At 37.1% G+C, this 16,482-nt stretch overlaps 1 protein-coding gene across 3 annotated transcripts in view; it reads left to right on the plus strand.

Annotated features, from left to right (window-relative positions):
- Nucleotides 1–16,482, plus strand: part of ATP10D (ATPase phospholipid transporting 10D (putative)) — a 36,759-nt gene that overhangs the window by 12,288 nt on the left and 7,989 nt on the right. For all 3 annotated transcript variants that reach the window (XM_042812203.1, XM_042812204.1, XM_042812205.1), the window contains 12 exons: nucleotides 914–1,118; nucleotides 3,260–3,345; nucleotides 4,426–4,532; nucleotides 5,237–5,368; nucleotides 6,271–6,398; nucleotides 6,537–6,789; nucleotides 8,714–8,949; nucleotides 9,566–9,754; nucleotides 11,499–12,114; nucleotides 13,514–13,620; nucleotides 14,486–14,612; nucleotides 15,880–16,064. In XM_042812203.1, coding sequence (XP_042668137.1) covers nucleotides 914–1,118; nucleotides 3,260–3,345; nucleotides 4,426–4,532; nucleotides 5,237–5,368; nucleotides 6,271–6,398; nucleotides 6,537–6,789; nucleotides 8,714–8,949; nucleotides 9,566–9,754; nucleotides 11,499–12,114; nucleotides 13,514–13,620; nucleotides 14,486–14,612; nucleotides 15,880–16,064 — 2,371 coding nt within the window. The remainder of the gene's footprint in view (nucleotides 1–913; nucleotides 1,119–3,259; nucleotides 3,346–4,425; nucleotides 4,533–5,236; nucleotides 5,369–6,270; nucleotides 6,399–6,536; nucleotides 6,790–8,713; nucleotides 8,950–9,565; nucleotides 9,755–11,498; nucleotides 12,115–13,513; nucleotides 13,621–14,485; nucleotides 14,613–15,879; nucleotides 16,065–16,482) is intronic.

Consider the following 16,482-nt stretch of genomic DNA (forward strand, 5'->3'; position numbering starts at 1 on the left):
TCCCACCAGGTGCTCAATCACTGTTTCAACCTGTAACTTAGCATTTCTGCTATACAAGGGTAGTAACAATACCAAAAATGTACCGCATCCAGACATGTACAGTGTTTGTATCAGCAACCCTATTTCAGTGGCCTACTATTGTATGCCTCCAGTTAGCTCTTTGTTGCTTGCTATCTCCCTTTGTTGCTGCCTATTCACCACTCTAAACCTGAGTGTGCTTGCAATAAACTGCTGTAATTAAATAAAAAGGACTATTCTTTGTCTCTGTTGAATACGGAAAAGCAGATAGAAATGGAAAGTTGAAGAAGGCACAAACTTCTGTATATCATGCCTGTATTTTTCATAATAATAAAGAATTTCAGCTTTCTTGAGTATTGTAGGTTCTTTGTACCTTATGTCCAAAAACAATGGGAAAATATTTAAAAGCTATAAATACGAGTATTTATGCTTGGAGCATTAGTAAAGCAGTTACTGAATATTCTTTGCTCACTGGTAAATGTTGGAATAGCGAAAGGAATCAAGGGGGTGAGTTTTGAATTGGGCTAACATAATTATGAGAGGGTGACAGGAATGTAATTCCCAGCAAAACAGGTCTGGGACCTCAGAGCTGATCATAGAATCATAGAATAGCTTAAGTTGGAAAAGACTTTGAAGATCATCAAGACCAATCTGAACCTAACCATACTACTCTAACAACCCACCACTAGATCATGTCCCTGAGCACCACAGATTCTTTGTCACCTTGAGCTGTCAGACTGTTGCATCAAAATTCTTAATGACTTGGGAGTAGAAGTTCAGTTTAGGAGTCATTTCCTAGGTACAATCTGTTTCTTTGAGCTTTGAGTTTGGGGTGTTTTTTTCTTTTTCTTTTTTTCTTTTTTCAGTTGTTCTAATGCTTTTATATCCATTTCAGGAAAGAGAAGAAATACATAGATGAATGCTGGAAAAATGTCAATGTTGGAGACTTCATCCGGCTTTCGTGTAATGAAATTATTCCTGCTGACATGGTGCTGTTATATTCCAGTGACCTGGATGGGATCTGTTACATTGAAACTGCAGGTCTTGATGGAGAAACCAATCTAAAACAGAGGCAGGTGGTGAGAGGATATTCAGAGCAGGTGATAATTGTGAATTTCCAGTGGTTTAAGAAAGTTGATGTGTCAGTCAGTCAACAATAAAAACCTTAGTCCTCTATATTGCCCACTGTTCAGCAATCCCCATCTGAAAATGGAATAAGTAGGTGATCTAGTTTTAATTTTTTTGTTGTTATTTTGCAGCAAATCTTTGTCTGCTCACTCAACCCAGAGAAAGAAAGCTCTATTTCAAGTGAAGTAAAACTAACTTTTCAAGTAAACGTCCAGTTGTCATGTATAACACATAGCATTTAGTGGCTTTGAAATTAGAATTTTTTTTGAAGGGAGTTCAGTGCCACATAAAAACAGAGAGGAATAGATGTCTTCTTTTTCACTGTATTTTTAGCTTCAAATCTAGACCTTCAAGGATTTATAAAGCCTTTGGAACTCTTACGATTTTTTTAATGTATACCTCTCAAGACTGAACATCATCAGGTCTTATAGTTTTCACAGTAGTGGTCAGAAATTAGCGCAGTCTTTAGCACACCTGGTAACTGAGTTCTGATACGGAAGCACTGCACTGACACCACAGCAGGGAGATTCAGTGTTATCCGTAAAAACGTGCTGTTAAGAGACTGGAGATAAAATTACCTGAACTGCTTTTGAATTGTTCTGAGAAGGTGTGAAGGAGTACTTTGCTGTTCATTTAGATTTGTTTGTTACTTAACAAGCAGGGTAATATCAAATGCATGATCTGTTAACATTAAGAAAGCTGGTTTTCTTTATCCCGTTCTTTTTTTCTCAATTTTAGAATGAGATAGTCATGCTGTCCCAATAAGTGACAATTTCTTCACCATACAAGACTGTTCATTTTTCCCCTCCAAGGAAAAAAAAAAAAGGCCATCGTTGTGTCCTGTCAGGACTGCACGGTTTCTGATTGTATAGTAGTTAACTTTACAGATCTCTGGTGTCCTGAGAGCTCAGTTCCAGACAGAGACTTTGTCCTCTCAAACTCAGGCTGAATAAGACTGTGGGAGTGCTGTGTATGTAGACAGAGTATGACTGTCTCACTTCTTAGTTTCTCAAGCTCAAAAGAATAGGAAGAACATAAATCAAATTAAAGAACATTTGAAGACAAAAAGGTTGTAACATAATGCAAAAATATTACATTCTGCATTTTTATGACTGAACAAACACAAGCACGAATGTCTTCAATAGGACACTTGTTATTGCCCTTGGGAAGGCAAGGCAACATTAGAGCCTAAAAGAGGAGCTGAAACTCTCGTAGTTAATTTTTTGTCAACTTAGAATAGCATAATTTATTCTTTTTTTTTTTTTTCTGTATGTACCTCAGTGACCACAGGAAAGAAATTAAGAAGGTACTGCAAGAGGCTTATAAACAACAGCTAGCAACAGACAACAAGGCATAGAAGAGTTTTTCCAACCATCTTTTCTTTCCTAGAGAAATAGACAAAAAAATTCAGGACCTTTTTCCTAAGGAGAACAAATTTTTAATGAACAAATTGACATTGCCCTGCTGCTTTTAATTCACTCCACTAAGAAGGAATTAATTTCCTTTTCCCTCACACCTCTTATGATTAGCTCAACCAGACATTTATTGGTGTGAGGAAGCTGACAACCCATTAGCACTAAATCAGTGTGAGCAGTGGTTCCATTTACATTGCAGGAGTGGTCGCAGGACTGCACCGTTCAGTTCCTTCTCAGCCTCTCATGGCCAATGACTGAATACTGTCATAAGTGCAGTATCCTCATATTTAATGCAGGAGAAAGTGCTGTCCTTTTCTTCCAGGCAGCCCAGGAGTCCAATTTGATAAAAGGATTTGCCAGCTCTCCATTTCTACTTTGGCTATATACAGCATTCCTATAGTGTTTTATCAAACCATATATTTTGCCAAGAGTGTTCCACAGCCAAAGCAGCAAGTGTTCCTAAGATACCAGTTTCTCAGCTGATACTTGCTAGGGTTTGATATTTACTAAGAAATCCTGCATAAGTCTGATTTATGTGGGTTGCATGTAGATCATCAACAGCATTAGCAACTTTAAATGTTGAGTTAAATAGTTTGACAGTGATATTTATGAAATTTCCAAGTTCTATCATATCTGGTCTCAGTTGTGTTTTTTTTTTTTTTTTCTCTTTCTATCTTTTTTTTTCTAAATAATTTCAGGTCTCTGAAATTGATCCAGAAAAATTTTCTGGTAGAATAGAATGTGAAAGTCCTAATGATGACCTCAATCACTTTCGAGGCTTTGTGTAAGTACGCTTGGTGGCTCTTTAAACTGGTGTAATTTGCTTTGGTGTTCTTCCTAATTTTCAGAGGGCTTATAATGTTTGCTTTAAAAAATGACAATATGTACATAAGTCAGTGTGCAGCACTATATTTCTGAGTGCAGCCAGGCAGGCAGAGCTCCAGAAGGAATTTCAGAAAACACCTGATTGTGAACTGGGAAAGCCCACTAGCACTTTATATTTTATGTTAAATATTTTCAGCGTCTTAGTTCAGGCTGTTTTGCAACTATATCTACCACATTTGAAATGGCTGCCTTTGATCTGCTGTTAATGACATATGATATCAGTACAGAATTCAGTCTGGACCATAGCTGCTTTGGTCAGAGTTTGAAACAGGAAGATCTGGCTTCCCCTCCTACTCTCATATGTTCTGTGTAACTCTCAGCCATTTATATCAAACTGTGTTACCTTACGTCTGTTTTCTTGTTAAGGGTCTGTACTTTTGTGTGGCCAGTAGGAAAACAAAATAATATTTCATTGAGTGGTTAATTTTCATTTTTTTAGATGTATAATGTCCACATTCTTCCCTGTGGGCAATGGCATGTTAGAAATATGAAGAGAAAATGAAATGCTTTTATTTATCTTTCTCCGAGGAAAAGTCTTGACAAACATGGCTTATCTACATTGAAAATATGGCACGGATAACAGCATTTACAGTACTTTTGAAATGGGATTTATAATTTTTTAAAAAATTTTTCTAATGCTGGCCATCCAAATAGAAGTCATCTGCTTTCAGACTGTATTTGCCCTGCGCTCATTTCAGCAGGGTTGCCTGTTCCTCAAATGCCAACATGGCAGATGCCATGCACGTGAACATTTTAATGCAGTGCTCAGATGCCTAGAATTTTGGAGGTGATCTTGCATGCATGTTACTCTCTTCCTTTGAAAAGTCCAATCAGAAGCATCAGTGAGGTAGTCTGTGACAGGTAGCTTCTCTTGGCAATTTGCTCCCTAACGTTTTTTCAAAACCTGACTGGTAATTGCTGAAGTTCTGCAGCCAAATTAATGTGCAAATTAATGTGTTCTGTTTTTTTTTTTTTCCAGTGAGAATTCAAGCAAGGATCGAGTGGGCCTCAGCAAGGAGAACTTATTGCTGCGAGGATGCACAGTAAGAAATACAGAAGCTGTTGTAGGCATTGTGGTATATGCAGGTTAGTGAACCACCCTGGCCTTCTCAGATTGCCTTTGCAAGGTGGATGGAATTATGTGCTTTAAGAAGCACTATTGCACAGAGGCAAAGTAGACAATTAAAAGATTGAAACCAGCAGAAGGCAGCCTTAGATTGAAGCATTAAGAATGCAAATCTGAACTGTTTGTTTTGGTTTTAAAAATGCAAAAGGTTGATATGTCTGATTATTCATGGGAAGCCTGCTCTGTTCTGTGTACAGGTCCTCAACTGTTAACTACAGTGACAAATCAAGGTTTTGAAATGAAAGTGGGGATAGCTGCCTTTGTTAGGATTTTTTCTGGTCCAGAATTGAAGTTAATGCTGTTCTAAAGTCGAAGTGCTGAAGTTTTAAGACTAGACATTATAATGTATTCAGGCAGATAATTGTAATGCAGGTGCAGAATTTTGTAGAAAATATTAGAGACTGTATCAAAACCTTCAGGAAGGAATATAATATTAATATTATTTACAATATAAAAGATAATATATGGCTGAGCAATTATGGTTTAGCTTTTTTAGTTTTCTTTAAGACTACTACTTTAGGAGCAGTTAGTTTGTTCATATTTATATTCTCTTTTCACATATTAGTTAACAGTAATGTCCAATTTCCCAGAGCTTTAGAAATATAAAGGACTTTTGATTTTCATACTTGCAAATAGAGAATTTCAACCATTGTTGTGATTACAGGTCATGAAACCAAAGCCATGCTGAATAACAGTGGACCTCATTACAAGCGCAGTAAATTGGAAAGAAAAGTGAATTCTGATATTCTGTGGTGTGTTCTGCTTCTAATTTTAATGTGTTTAACAGGTGCAATTGGTAAGTGTGAACGTGCAAACTCCTGCTGCTTTCCCCTCTCAGCTTTGGTGTTTTAATTTGGGGCCAATTCATTTCAGTAGCCTATTTCAGAAACTGCCTTTCTCCATATCTAATTCTTTATCAGCAGGGGATGCTGCCAAGTTTTAGTTTATGTTGTCATGTTTAATCAGTAACTGGTCAATGGGTATGTTCCTAGTGTGAGTTCTTAAGTTTAAAACCTGCTTTTCCAATTGATTTTCTCATTTCTCTCACTAATTGCACTCTAACACTTGTGCTTTGTATTAGTTTGGTTGAGGTAAAATGAAATGCTTGTACAGTATTGCAGGGAGAGGCCTAGTTTGAGTAGTAATAAGGACTTTCTATTTTAGGGTTTTACGAAATAGCTTGAGTACTAAAGTTCAAAAAGAATACATTATATAATGAACCAAATGAGTGCTTAAAAGGTGTTTAAAAAACTTTGTCAACTTACACTAAATAGACATGTCTGGCATCACAATATGGCTTAAACATAAACATAAACATAAACAAAAACTGGGCTTGTGATTTATACTATTTCTTTTCTGCGACAGTATTTGTCTCACAGTGCTGTAAAGTGACCAGGGTGGCTTCATGACATACCACAGCTGAAAGGTGGAAAAGCAAAGATCAGAAATTTAATAACTAGAGTTTAGGGTAGGAAAAAGAGAATGCTTATGAAACATAGCTAGTATTCCATTAGTTTTGAGATGGGTTGCATAGATGTACTATTGACACAACTGCAGTAAAACATTTTTTCATGTGTGCACTGATACTTCATGCATTTTAGTGGGGCTCCTATTGAGGAAAATTCTTCTCTGGAAGCTTAGAAATACCTAAACTGTTGTACAGTCAACGTAACTGATTCAGTTGTTCTTATTTTCTAGGCCATGGAATTTGGTTAAGTAGGTATTCAGAAATACCTTTTTTTAACATCTCTGAACCAGATGGCAAATCGATTTCTTCTGTGTTAGCAGGGTTCAATATGTTCTGGACAATGATCATTTTATTACAGGTAACTTTGGTCTGTTTTGAGCCATATTCTGATCTCACTGATGTCCTTGAAGTAACTCTGGTTTCAGAAGAGTTAACTCATGTTTGCATGTGGCTAAAGAGTTTGGTCTCTTTTAATCTTTGTGTTTTGTTTCAATAGGTCTTGATTCCTATTTCTCTGTATGTTTCAATTGAAATTGTCAAACTGGGACAAATTTATTTAATACAGAATGACATTGATTTTTACCATGAGAAAACAGACTCTACAATTCAGTGTCGAGCACTGAATATTGCTGAAGACCTTGGCCAGATTCAGTATATCTTCTCAGACAAGACTGGAACACTCACTGAAAATAAGATGGTTTTTCGGAGGTGCAGCATTGCAGGACAGGAGTATTGCCATGAAGAAAATGGTAAGGTGCTAAATCCATGCTTGTGGTAGTCCTTTTCCCATTCTCAGAGAAACTTCAAGTTGTGATGAAGACGGGTGTTTCTGAGGTTTGTGTGGCAATGTGTACTTACAGAAGCTGTGGATTTAGTCTGGTCTTATTTGGATCTTTCCCTATTTGGATCACTTCATGTGCAGCATACAGAGACTTGAAATTGTATGTGAGGTGCTACTTCACAGATAGTTAAGCCTGTGCATATTTGAGACCAAACACAGAATGCTCTTTACTTTCTGACATAGCTACATAAAGTGTTTGATTCAGCTACCTGTTTTATTAACTAGATAAAAACACAGAGATTTTACTATTATTACTGTATATTAACTGCATACATTTGCTCTTTCACTGGTAAAAATCAAAGATGAAGTGCTGACAGGTGGATAGACCAATTACAACTATGTATTAACCACTCTCCGTGGTTTTGCTGCCAGATGGAACTGCTCAGTTTCTGCAAGCAACGGGCACACCCTGCTGGTCTCAGAGTGCATGGGTTCTTCTTTTGTTCACAGTCACAGCAACTGATGGTTATAAATCATTTTAACAGCAAGTTCTTCACATATTTTGAAAATCATGTGATGTAGGTTTCACAATGGTTCTTTGGCTTTGTGTAATTATACTGGGAAGGAGGATATCACAAGAGCAAAGTGAAAAGAAATATATTTTAAGTTTAGAATTTGATGAATGAATAAGTTAAATTAAAAAGTAGAATATATTTTCAGAGCACTTCTTCAAGAAATGAAAAGTGTTTTAGAAGAGATGAGTTGTGACTGATCTAAGTCTCTTTGTTCTTGGCATATGTCTGCCACTTACTTCTATTACTTACTTCCCTAAGAATTCACTTTTCTTCCAGTAGTATCAGTGTGTTAATTATGTTTATAATTATTTCCTATTGTACCCTGGCTTTTATTTGGAGATAAAGCATGTCCTTCCTAACAAATCTAGAAATTGTGTGCCCTGAAAATCAATCTGAAAAATGTTGGAGGTCCTATGTTTAACACTAATTTTCCTTTGGTCAGTTGCACAAAGTTGCCATTTGGCTGGCTCCTACTGCATGCAGTAAGAGATACACTACAAAGCAGTTCAGCCTTTTGCATATGACTCACTTAGTCTGTACGTATATTTCTGTATTTGTATCTCTGTTGCCCAGAACAAAGGACAACAGAGATTTTACTCCGTTGTAGTAAAATCCTCTATGTAGGTGTCCATATGCAGTGCTATATCTAAATCAACTTGTGCTTTTTAGGCTATGTCAGCAGAGCACTGTGGTATTACAGGAGGTGCCACCTATGTTACTTCAGCCAGGGTGTATCTCCTTGGCAGGCAGGGAGCATAAGTGGAATAGATGCATGTTGTCTAGATCTGGCTGTGCAGACATACTGCTGTCTTTTTGAATTTTTTAATGTGTTTTCAGTACTTCAGTTGGTGGCCAGTTCACTACCTTCTTGTGCATTTTGTTCTAGTGTTTCATGTCTTGTTGGACAAAGATTTTCTGTTATCTAATCTGTCTTATCACAGCATAGAAATATTGTGTCTCCTATTACCTACAGTGTGCCAAGAAAACAGATTAATTCCTTTTTCTGTGCAATTCCACTTTTTGTACTTGAAAGCTGTTATTCGGTTCGCAGCAATGTTCTCTTCTAAAATCTTTGTAACCAGCTTACTATAGTGTTTCTGTGATTGTTCTTTCTCTCTCTTCTGGATTCTCTCCAGGAGAGCAGCACTCTTGAAGTGCAGCGTCGCGAATGGCAAGTCAGTGTGATTACTTATTATGGTTTGATATTTTAGAAAGAGTGGATTTTACTTAATTGGATACTAAATTCCTTATTTTAAATTAAGTTTTATTTTAGACAAATTTCTTTTTGCTCACAGAATAATAATTTTATTTCTTTAGCAAAGAGGTTGGAATCCTATCAAGAGAAGGATTTGAAAGATGAGGATTCAGCTGAAGGTCCTTGTGCCTCTCTGGGCCACACATTAAAATGGAGGGGACACGACTGTGGAGCCGAGAATGAATCTTTGAACAGAAAGTCTTCAAATCTGTTATCTGGTATTTACCCTGAATTAGGAAGGGAGCGTTCATCAGGTGATGCTCCCTGCTCAGGACATGTTGCTTTCAGCAGCTGCATTGTAAGTAAAAGTTATTAGTTTTGGTAATGAATTTTTGAAGTAACTAGTGAAGGAACATCTTTTTACTCCCATTTTAATAATTAAGAGTGCTTGAAATTTAAGACATTCTTTGTCTTCCATCAAAATTAGACCTTCCATTGTTGCTTGGGTGCAGCCTACTTGCAAGCTGATGTTGCAGATATTTATTGGATTACAAAGATGTGTTGTTTGGATCTTGCTGGTGTGATTTCATGATCACTCTGCTTAAATGACAGGCTTTATTTTCAATAAAAGTTTGTTCCTTTGCCTTAAAAAGCATTTTACTTTGCTTTCAATAGGAAATATCTAGATAAACAATATTAATCCTACTGCATTTAGTGGAGATTACTAGGATTAAAAACATCTGTGTCTGATTTTACTGCCAGAGACCTAGACTATTTTGCAATTTTCTGCCATTAATTTCTCAAGTCTCTGGTAGCAGCGTCTGGGGAATGATTATTTTCTCCTCATGTATGAGCTCTATATATAAAATAAGTCTGGAATCAACTTGCGACTCTGAAATGGTATGAACTGGAAATCCATTTGGGATTGCCAGGGTTTATATCCTAATTCACAGCTTTGTTTGTTTAATCCATAGGAAACAGATGTTGTACCAGATACACAACTGCTGGAGAAATTTAGACGTGTTTCTTCTCTTTCCTATCAAGAATCAGAAGACGGTATCAGCAAGTTAGGTTTGGAGACAATGTACATCACTGACTTCTTTCTTGCTCTGGCAATCTGTAATACTGTTGTTGTTTCAATCCCCAATCAGCCACGTCAGAAGGTAAGAAGATATTATATTTGTCTATATCAACTATTTATAAAAGAGTTTCCTTTAGTTTGATTGCAAAAGGAGAAAAAAATAACTGGTATTCAGGATCTGAACCTGTAAGTTTGGTGCTTCTTAACTTTCACAATATATATTTTGAGATTAAACTGCAGTTATGGGTTGTTGGGTTTTTTTGCTGTATTCTATTATCTTTTACCAGATATGTGCACAGCTTCCTTTAAGAGTGCCCTAACACTCAAGTTACCTTTACAAATAAGTTATTGTTCGCTAAAAAAAATGAATAATCTTGGAAGACTTCTAAAATATTGGAACTGAAAAAGCTCTTACCTGTTACTAGACTATATTCAAATAGAATTCCAGAAAGAGTATGGAGGATCAAGTTCAATGTGTGTAATAATTTGAAGAAAAAAAATGCTTGGCAATATGGTTAGTATAAGGTGGTCTCATCTTCAATGTACAGTGCATTTGTTAGACTGTCCTGGTTTAATAATCAAGAGACTTTTAATGTTTCCCTGAAACCACTCCTTATTTTCAGAGCACGCATCTAGTATTTATTATTTATTTAAATATATTGCTTTCATTTTAAAATCAGTTGACTTTTTTTCAAGGTGGGATTTTCATAAACCCATCTTCTACCTAATTTGATTGTGTGGCAGGATAATCCCAGAGTTCAGCATTGATTTTTCTCCCCACAAAAATGATAAAGATTTGTTGACTTCACCTTTTGAAAAAAAAGTAAAAAAAATTGTGTTATGTACAGGAATAGTTTTTGGTGCTTAAGTAAGGTAGTGCATGTACATGTATGGCTGGAGATGTTTCCATAAGGTACCCTGTGGAGAATAAAGTACCACATATATATAAAATGGCTATTGTTATAGTGTCCTTCCAGACAAGTCCACATAGTAGGCTGCCTGCTGTGAACACATGGATGGGGCATCTGCATTAGTAAATACTAACCTCCACCTGTGAGTTTTTCATTTCTTAGAGAATAATATTTCTGGATGACTTTTAGAAGGGGAGATGTCCAAGTCAGTTGTAGCTGGGTTGGAAGGAGCAATATATGGCATAAGGATTATGAGTTCAGTTGGGGAATGATAATGACAAAGGCAAGAAGTTTTCAGTGTTTCCTTAGGGAGAGAAGGTGAAGGAATGTTCCTAGTCGGTGTCTCTGTGATGCTGAATAAAGAGACACGTTACAACTTGCATGCAACTGGGATAGAATTGAAGCAGGAATCTTTTATTTCTTGATTCTTGAGAGTGCTTGTCTTTTGTTTTCAATTCTGACCAAAAAAGTTTTGGTGAAGTACTGTATTTTTAGCATTACTAGTAGCTAGTCACTGTAAGAAGTAAGGAGCTGGTTTATTCTCTGCAGCTATCTTGCCAATTGAGAACAAGTATCTAATTCCATTCACCACAACTTCTAAAAGTTCCATTGCTTAGACATTTCTAGAAAAAATTATTACATGGAGTCATGAATCAAACTGGCAATACATGCAGTTTTCAGATCTGAAGTACTTTTTACAATTTGTGTGGTTTGAACAGGTGAAGCTCTCACAGAGCTGTTTGGTGTACTTATATGGTAATATGTTTAATTGAGCTGGCTATTTTTAATACAAGTGATCAAAATGATCATAACTTTTCAAATTTTCATTATGAAACATGCGTGGTTTGTAAGCTGTCTTTCTTTAATTAAATAACATATGAAGACTTAATACTTTCTCTGACTGTTCTGTTGCAGATGAGACGCTCTTCACTGGGAAGAATGCCTATTAAATCCCTTGAGGAAATCAGGCAGATGTTCCAGAGGTTGTCAGTCCGTAGACTAAGTTCGTCCCCACTTCCAAGTATAAAAGAGTCATCATCTGAAAACCCAAACAGTTTTGTGAGCAAACTGCCTATTTTCAGAATGAAACCGGCTTCACCTGCTTTGGATGGGGCTGCTCAAAATGCTGCTGAACCTCACAATCTGAACAGCCCAGAAAATCCCCAGTTACCCAAAGAATGTTATACAGTGAATGTAGCTGCTGGCTGTGAAACCCATGGTGCTGAGTCATCTGCTGAATGGTCTCCCTTACCTAAGCTTTGTTATGAAGCTGAAAGTCCAGACGAAGCTGCCTTGGTCCATGCTGCTAAGGCTTATAAATGTATTTTACAGTCTAGGACTCCTGATCAAGTAACTGTGGATTTTGCAGATCTGGGATCTTTAACATTTCAGCTTTTGCATATCCTGCCTTTTGACTCAGTGCGAAAAAGGATGTCAGTAGTGGTTCGGCATCCAGTCTCCAACCGAGTGGTGGTGTACACGAAAGGTGCAGACTCAGTCATGATGGATTTGTTGGGAACTGCATCTGAAGGTATTTGTCGAACTTTTAATTCTTTGTTCACCTTTATCATTCTTCGGTATAGTTGACTGCATGCCCTGATTTGTAAGAATAGTCGAGTAACCAAGCAGAACTACTATCTCTGAGTTGCTTTTAGGAAAACCCATAAAGGTATTACAGCTTCTCACCTACATATGGCTGTGCTGTATGCCATTCTGGAAACTGAGAACAGAAAACTAGCAGTAATTCAGAGATTTTGTGGTGTCTAAGCAGACCTCTTGGAGCCAACTGTAGTATTTCCAGTCATAAAATAAGGTTGTCTGCTGAAATAGTTGTCTCCTGCTGTGCTGTGAGAGGTGTTTATTGGGATGAGATACTTTCATTGCTTTTTGACTGTTCTTATTTTTTCTGGATTATCAACTATTTCTGTGTTTCTAGATGTGTTAATAATATCCTGTGCCTGCAAAATTGTGTGCTGCCTCCTGCTGGGTGCTGTTGTTTTTGGGTAAAGGTTCTTGGAATCTGCTACAGAAGGAACATGCTGTGTTACTTAAGCACTAATCATGATTTATTCATACGCTGTATCAGGCAGTCATTGATTTATAACTGAAGGCATGTTATCTGTGCATGTAAGAAACATGTCCCTGCATATATTTAAGGTCAGATGTTACAGGGTCTTTTTTAATGGTTGGGAAGGTAATGGAATTTACAGGTTTACTATCTGCAAGGTAGAACTTAGTTTTCATGTTCTGTGGTTTATCTCAGTGAGGAAGTGGGATGTGTATAGTTCCACAAGCATATTTTAGCCCAGCACTAGCCAAGTAAGATCTAGACAGAAAGCCTCTGCAGGCAGTGAGGTAGAAAAGGAGCCTCCAAAGTCTGTCTATGGGGCATAATTTCATGTCTGGAGATACCTCTTCTTACTTTGGCTCTCAGGGTAAACTTGCAATCTAACTTCTACATGTCTGAAGTTAGATGAGTTAATCACCTCTCTGAATAGTCCATGCATTAATGATTGAAAACAAACAAAAAAAAAAAACAAACAAACAAAAAAAAACACAGCTTTTCTGTGGTAGCCCTTCTGGCTCCCTCCCAGTGTATCAGAGAGAACAAAGTTACTTTGATGTCTTGTGGCCCAGTTCATTTTAGAAGGTGATTTCATGTTAGAAAGACACTTTGATATGCTAGTATATATGAAGGCATATATGAGTGCCAGACTGGTTCCCCTCACTGCTTGTGCAGACTGACCCTCTCCACGCGTTCTAAAGATACAGCCACGGTATACTGTGCAAACGTGAAGGTATGTTCAGAGTTAAAATAAAACCTGTAAATATTTTGGGATTTTTAAACCATATTTAGACCTTCAAAATTTTCCAGTAAATTTACTCTAAGACTGAATATTTAATTTATTTTACTTTTTATATAATGGTAGATACCAAGAATTCAGAAATGGAAAAGAAGAACATTAAAGAAAGAACCCAGAATCATCTGGATGACTATGCCAGAAAGGGACTGCGCACTCTTTGTATTGCTAAAAAGGTGGGGTTTTTTATGTGTACTTTTAAGAATGTTTACAGTCAATGATGAGCAGGAGTTTTTTTTCGAATGGAACAGATATAACCACTTATAGACCAGATGTTCTCATTGCCACATTTCATTTATCCTTACTTTTTTTCAGGAGGAATTTGTACGTTTACACAAAAAAAAATTCTGTCTTCAGTTAAATTCACATACCTGTTGTCACTTTAGGATGCCAGACAGTTTTAATAGCCTAATTCTAGGACAAGGGATGTAAAATGTCCTGATTTTCTTACATGAGTCCTGAGCGGCTCTCCTCATGTGAACCTTGCCCTGGTTGGAATTTTTTTCTGGATACAGAAAACAAATGTAGTCAGACCTGTCTTATTGGGTCTCGCACTGTCTGTGGTGTTATAGGATTTGTAGGCAAAACTATGTGATGTTATGAGATTCCATTATAAATTCAAAACTGATCAGAAGTAAAATTCCATAACAACTGAAACAGGAAGGGAAACTCTCATGCAAAGTGAAAGCATGGGCTGTGTAACTGTATAGGCATCAAGCTGTACCAAGCTGTGCAGTGATTCTGTGCCTGTGTCTATGAGGCAATTAAAGAACAGTAAAGAGGTTATTATGTTCCTTGGCCTCCTTGCCTTCCATATAAATGAAAATATATCAGGCAACTCCAGGTGCCTGCAAGCTTTTGGTTAGCAGCCTGACCTATGAATCATACTAAGTCTGTAGACACACCAGGGTACACATATAACTGCTCTGGCAGGGCTGCGAAAGGTTTAGTATACGGATAACAGAGATGGCTCTGAGGGATGCTCTTGTAGTACATTTGAAGTGAAATCTAGACACATCTGTGTTTTCTCTCCCTCTGCAGGTGATGAGTGATGAAGAATATACAGAGTGGTTAAATAATCATTTTTTAGCAGAAACCAGCATTGACAATAGGGAGGAGCTGCTGCTGGAATCCGCCATCCGGCTTGAAACCAAACTAACTTTGCTTGGTAGGTAAGGTGCTGTAAATGCTTTAACTCACAGCTGTAAATGCTGTAACTCACAGGAAACCCCTTATGATGGTTATAATCTGAATTCGCTGTATGAACCTCTATTTGTATAATATATAGCTTTCTACACATCTAGAATTTGTTGACACTCGTGGGTGTACATAAATCTTGCTGCACATTTGTTATTGTTGCAGAACCTACTGAAGACAGCTTGTGATCTTCTGTTGTTTGTAAGGCACAATATTTTACTTTTTTTCTGTGTGCACCAGAGTTTTTGTGTGTCATCAGAATAAGCATGTGAAACGATGGCAACTAATAACAAGATCACTTCTGGACATTTTTTATGCTATTGTTGAATTTTGGGTGGGGTAGGTACGCATAGTGAAACTGGCTCCTGTTGGAGTAAGAAGGGATCGCATACCTCGAGAAGGGAGAGCAAAGTGTTTAGAGTGCCCAGGCTGAAACAACTCCTTTCCTCTCTTCTCTTGATGTCTGTCAGAGAAGCTTGCATCCAAAAAATTCCAGCATCTTCCTTTATGGAACTATTTTGACTTTTGACTTGAATCAAAATGCTAGCAGAGTGCAGAGCAAAGGATTTTCGTTTTCCAGGTGGCTAATGGACATCACCAGTTTGCTTGATTTCTTGGCCCTTGTCCATCCTCATAAGACAGTGTGCTTTAAATACAAATTGCTCATTAGAATCTCTCCTTACTAGAAACACTTTAAGAGAGAAAACTTTACTGGTGATTATTGTATTGTTTATTTGTCAAAATGACTCTAGCTGCAAGTGGCTGAAGTTTGGGTTTTTTTATAAACTTTCTCAGCCTGAACATCCCACAGCCCAAGCCATGTCTTCTGGTTATAATTTAGTACTGAAAATGTCCTGTACCACATCATAGGCATTGGTGCTTTTCAGCAGTGCTTAGTGTGATGTGTTACTTTGTCATTAACAGAGCAAATGATTTTGTAAGCTCATTTGAGGATACAAGTATGCATGCTTCGTATATTGTAGAAGAGGATATCACTGTTAAACATTCTTTTTTTTTTTTTTTGTCAAAACTTTTTCTGTAACTGGTAAGATGCAACGCAGTGAGTTTTACATACTGTAAGCTGATCAAATATTCCATTCTCCTATTGTTTTTAATTCCGAATGCACAACATGATGTCTGGAATGTGGATACACACAGGGACTCTCTTGTCCTGTCACACTTGCAGACTTGGTTCTTGAAATACAGCAGTGCTAATCCATCTGCTTGTCTAAATAAAGGTGCCACTGGCATTGAAGATCGCCTGCAGGATGGTGTTCCAGACACAATACAGGCATTACGGAAAGCAGGAATAAAAATATGGATGCTGACAGGTGACAAGAGAGAGACAGCTGTCAACATCGCCTATGCTTGTAAATTGCTGGAGCCCGATGACAGAATCTTCACGCTCAAATCACAAAGTAGAGTGAGTAGAAAATTACACTTTTTTTAGTGTTCCAGAGGGTGTTTTATTTTGTTTCCTCTGCCAAAAAAAAAAAAAAAAAAAAAAAAAGCCATCAGGCAATATCACAGGACTGCATGGGAAAATAATATATTCTCTGTTTTCTCATCTCACAAAAGATAGTATAATCACTTGGAAGATGAAAATATTCGAAAGCTGACTTTTTTTTCCCAATGGGTAAAATATAAAATACTATATCTAGTGTCTGTTTCTGTACATATTCCATCAGTTGTCACTCTTTTAACTGATTGCTTAATTTCTCTTTATGCTAGGAGATAAAGTTGTCCTGCATCATATTCTATTAGATATTTCAGGTGGCTGTAAGTTTACAGTGTATTAGCAATATAGGAATTATTGCCATGAAAATGATCAAATTAGGTTG

The sequence above is a fragment of the Centrocercus urophasianus genome, unplaced genomic scaffold, assembly GCF_019232065.1.
Source record: "Centrocercus urophasianus isolate 14NV4802_14NV808 unplaced genomic scaffold, USGS_Curo_1.0 seq_13, whole genome shotgun sequence".
Taxonomy (NCBI): domain Eukaryota; kingdom Metazoa; phylum Chordata; class Aves; order Galliformes; family Phasianidae; genus Centrocercus; species Centrocercus urophasianus.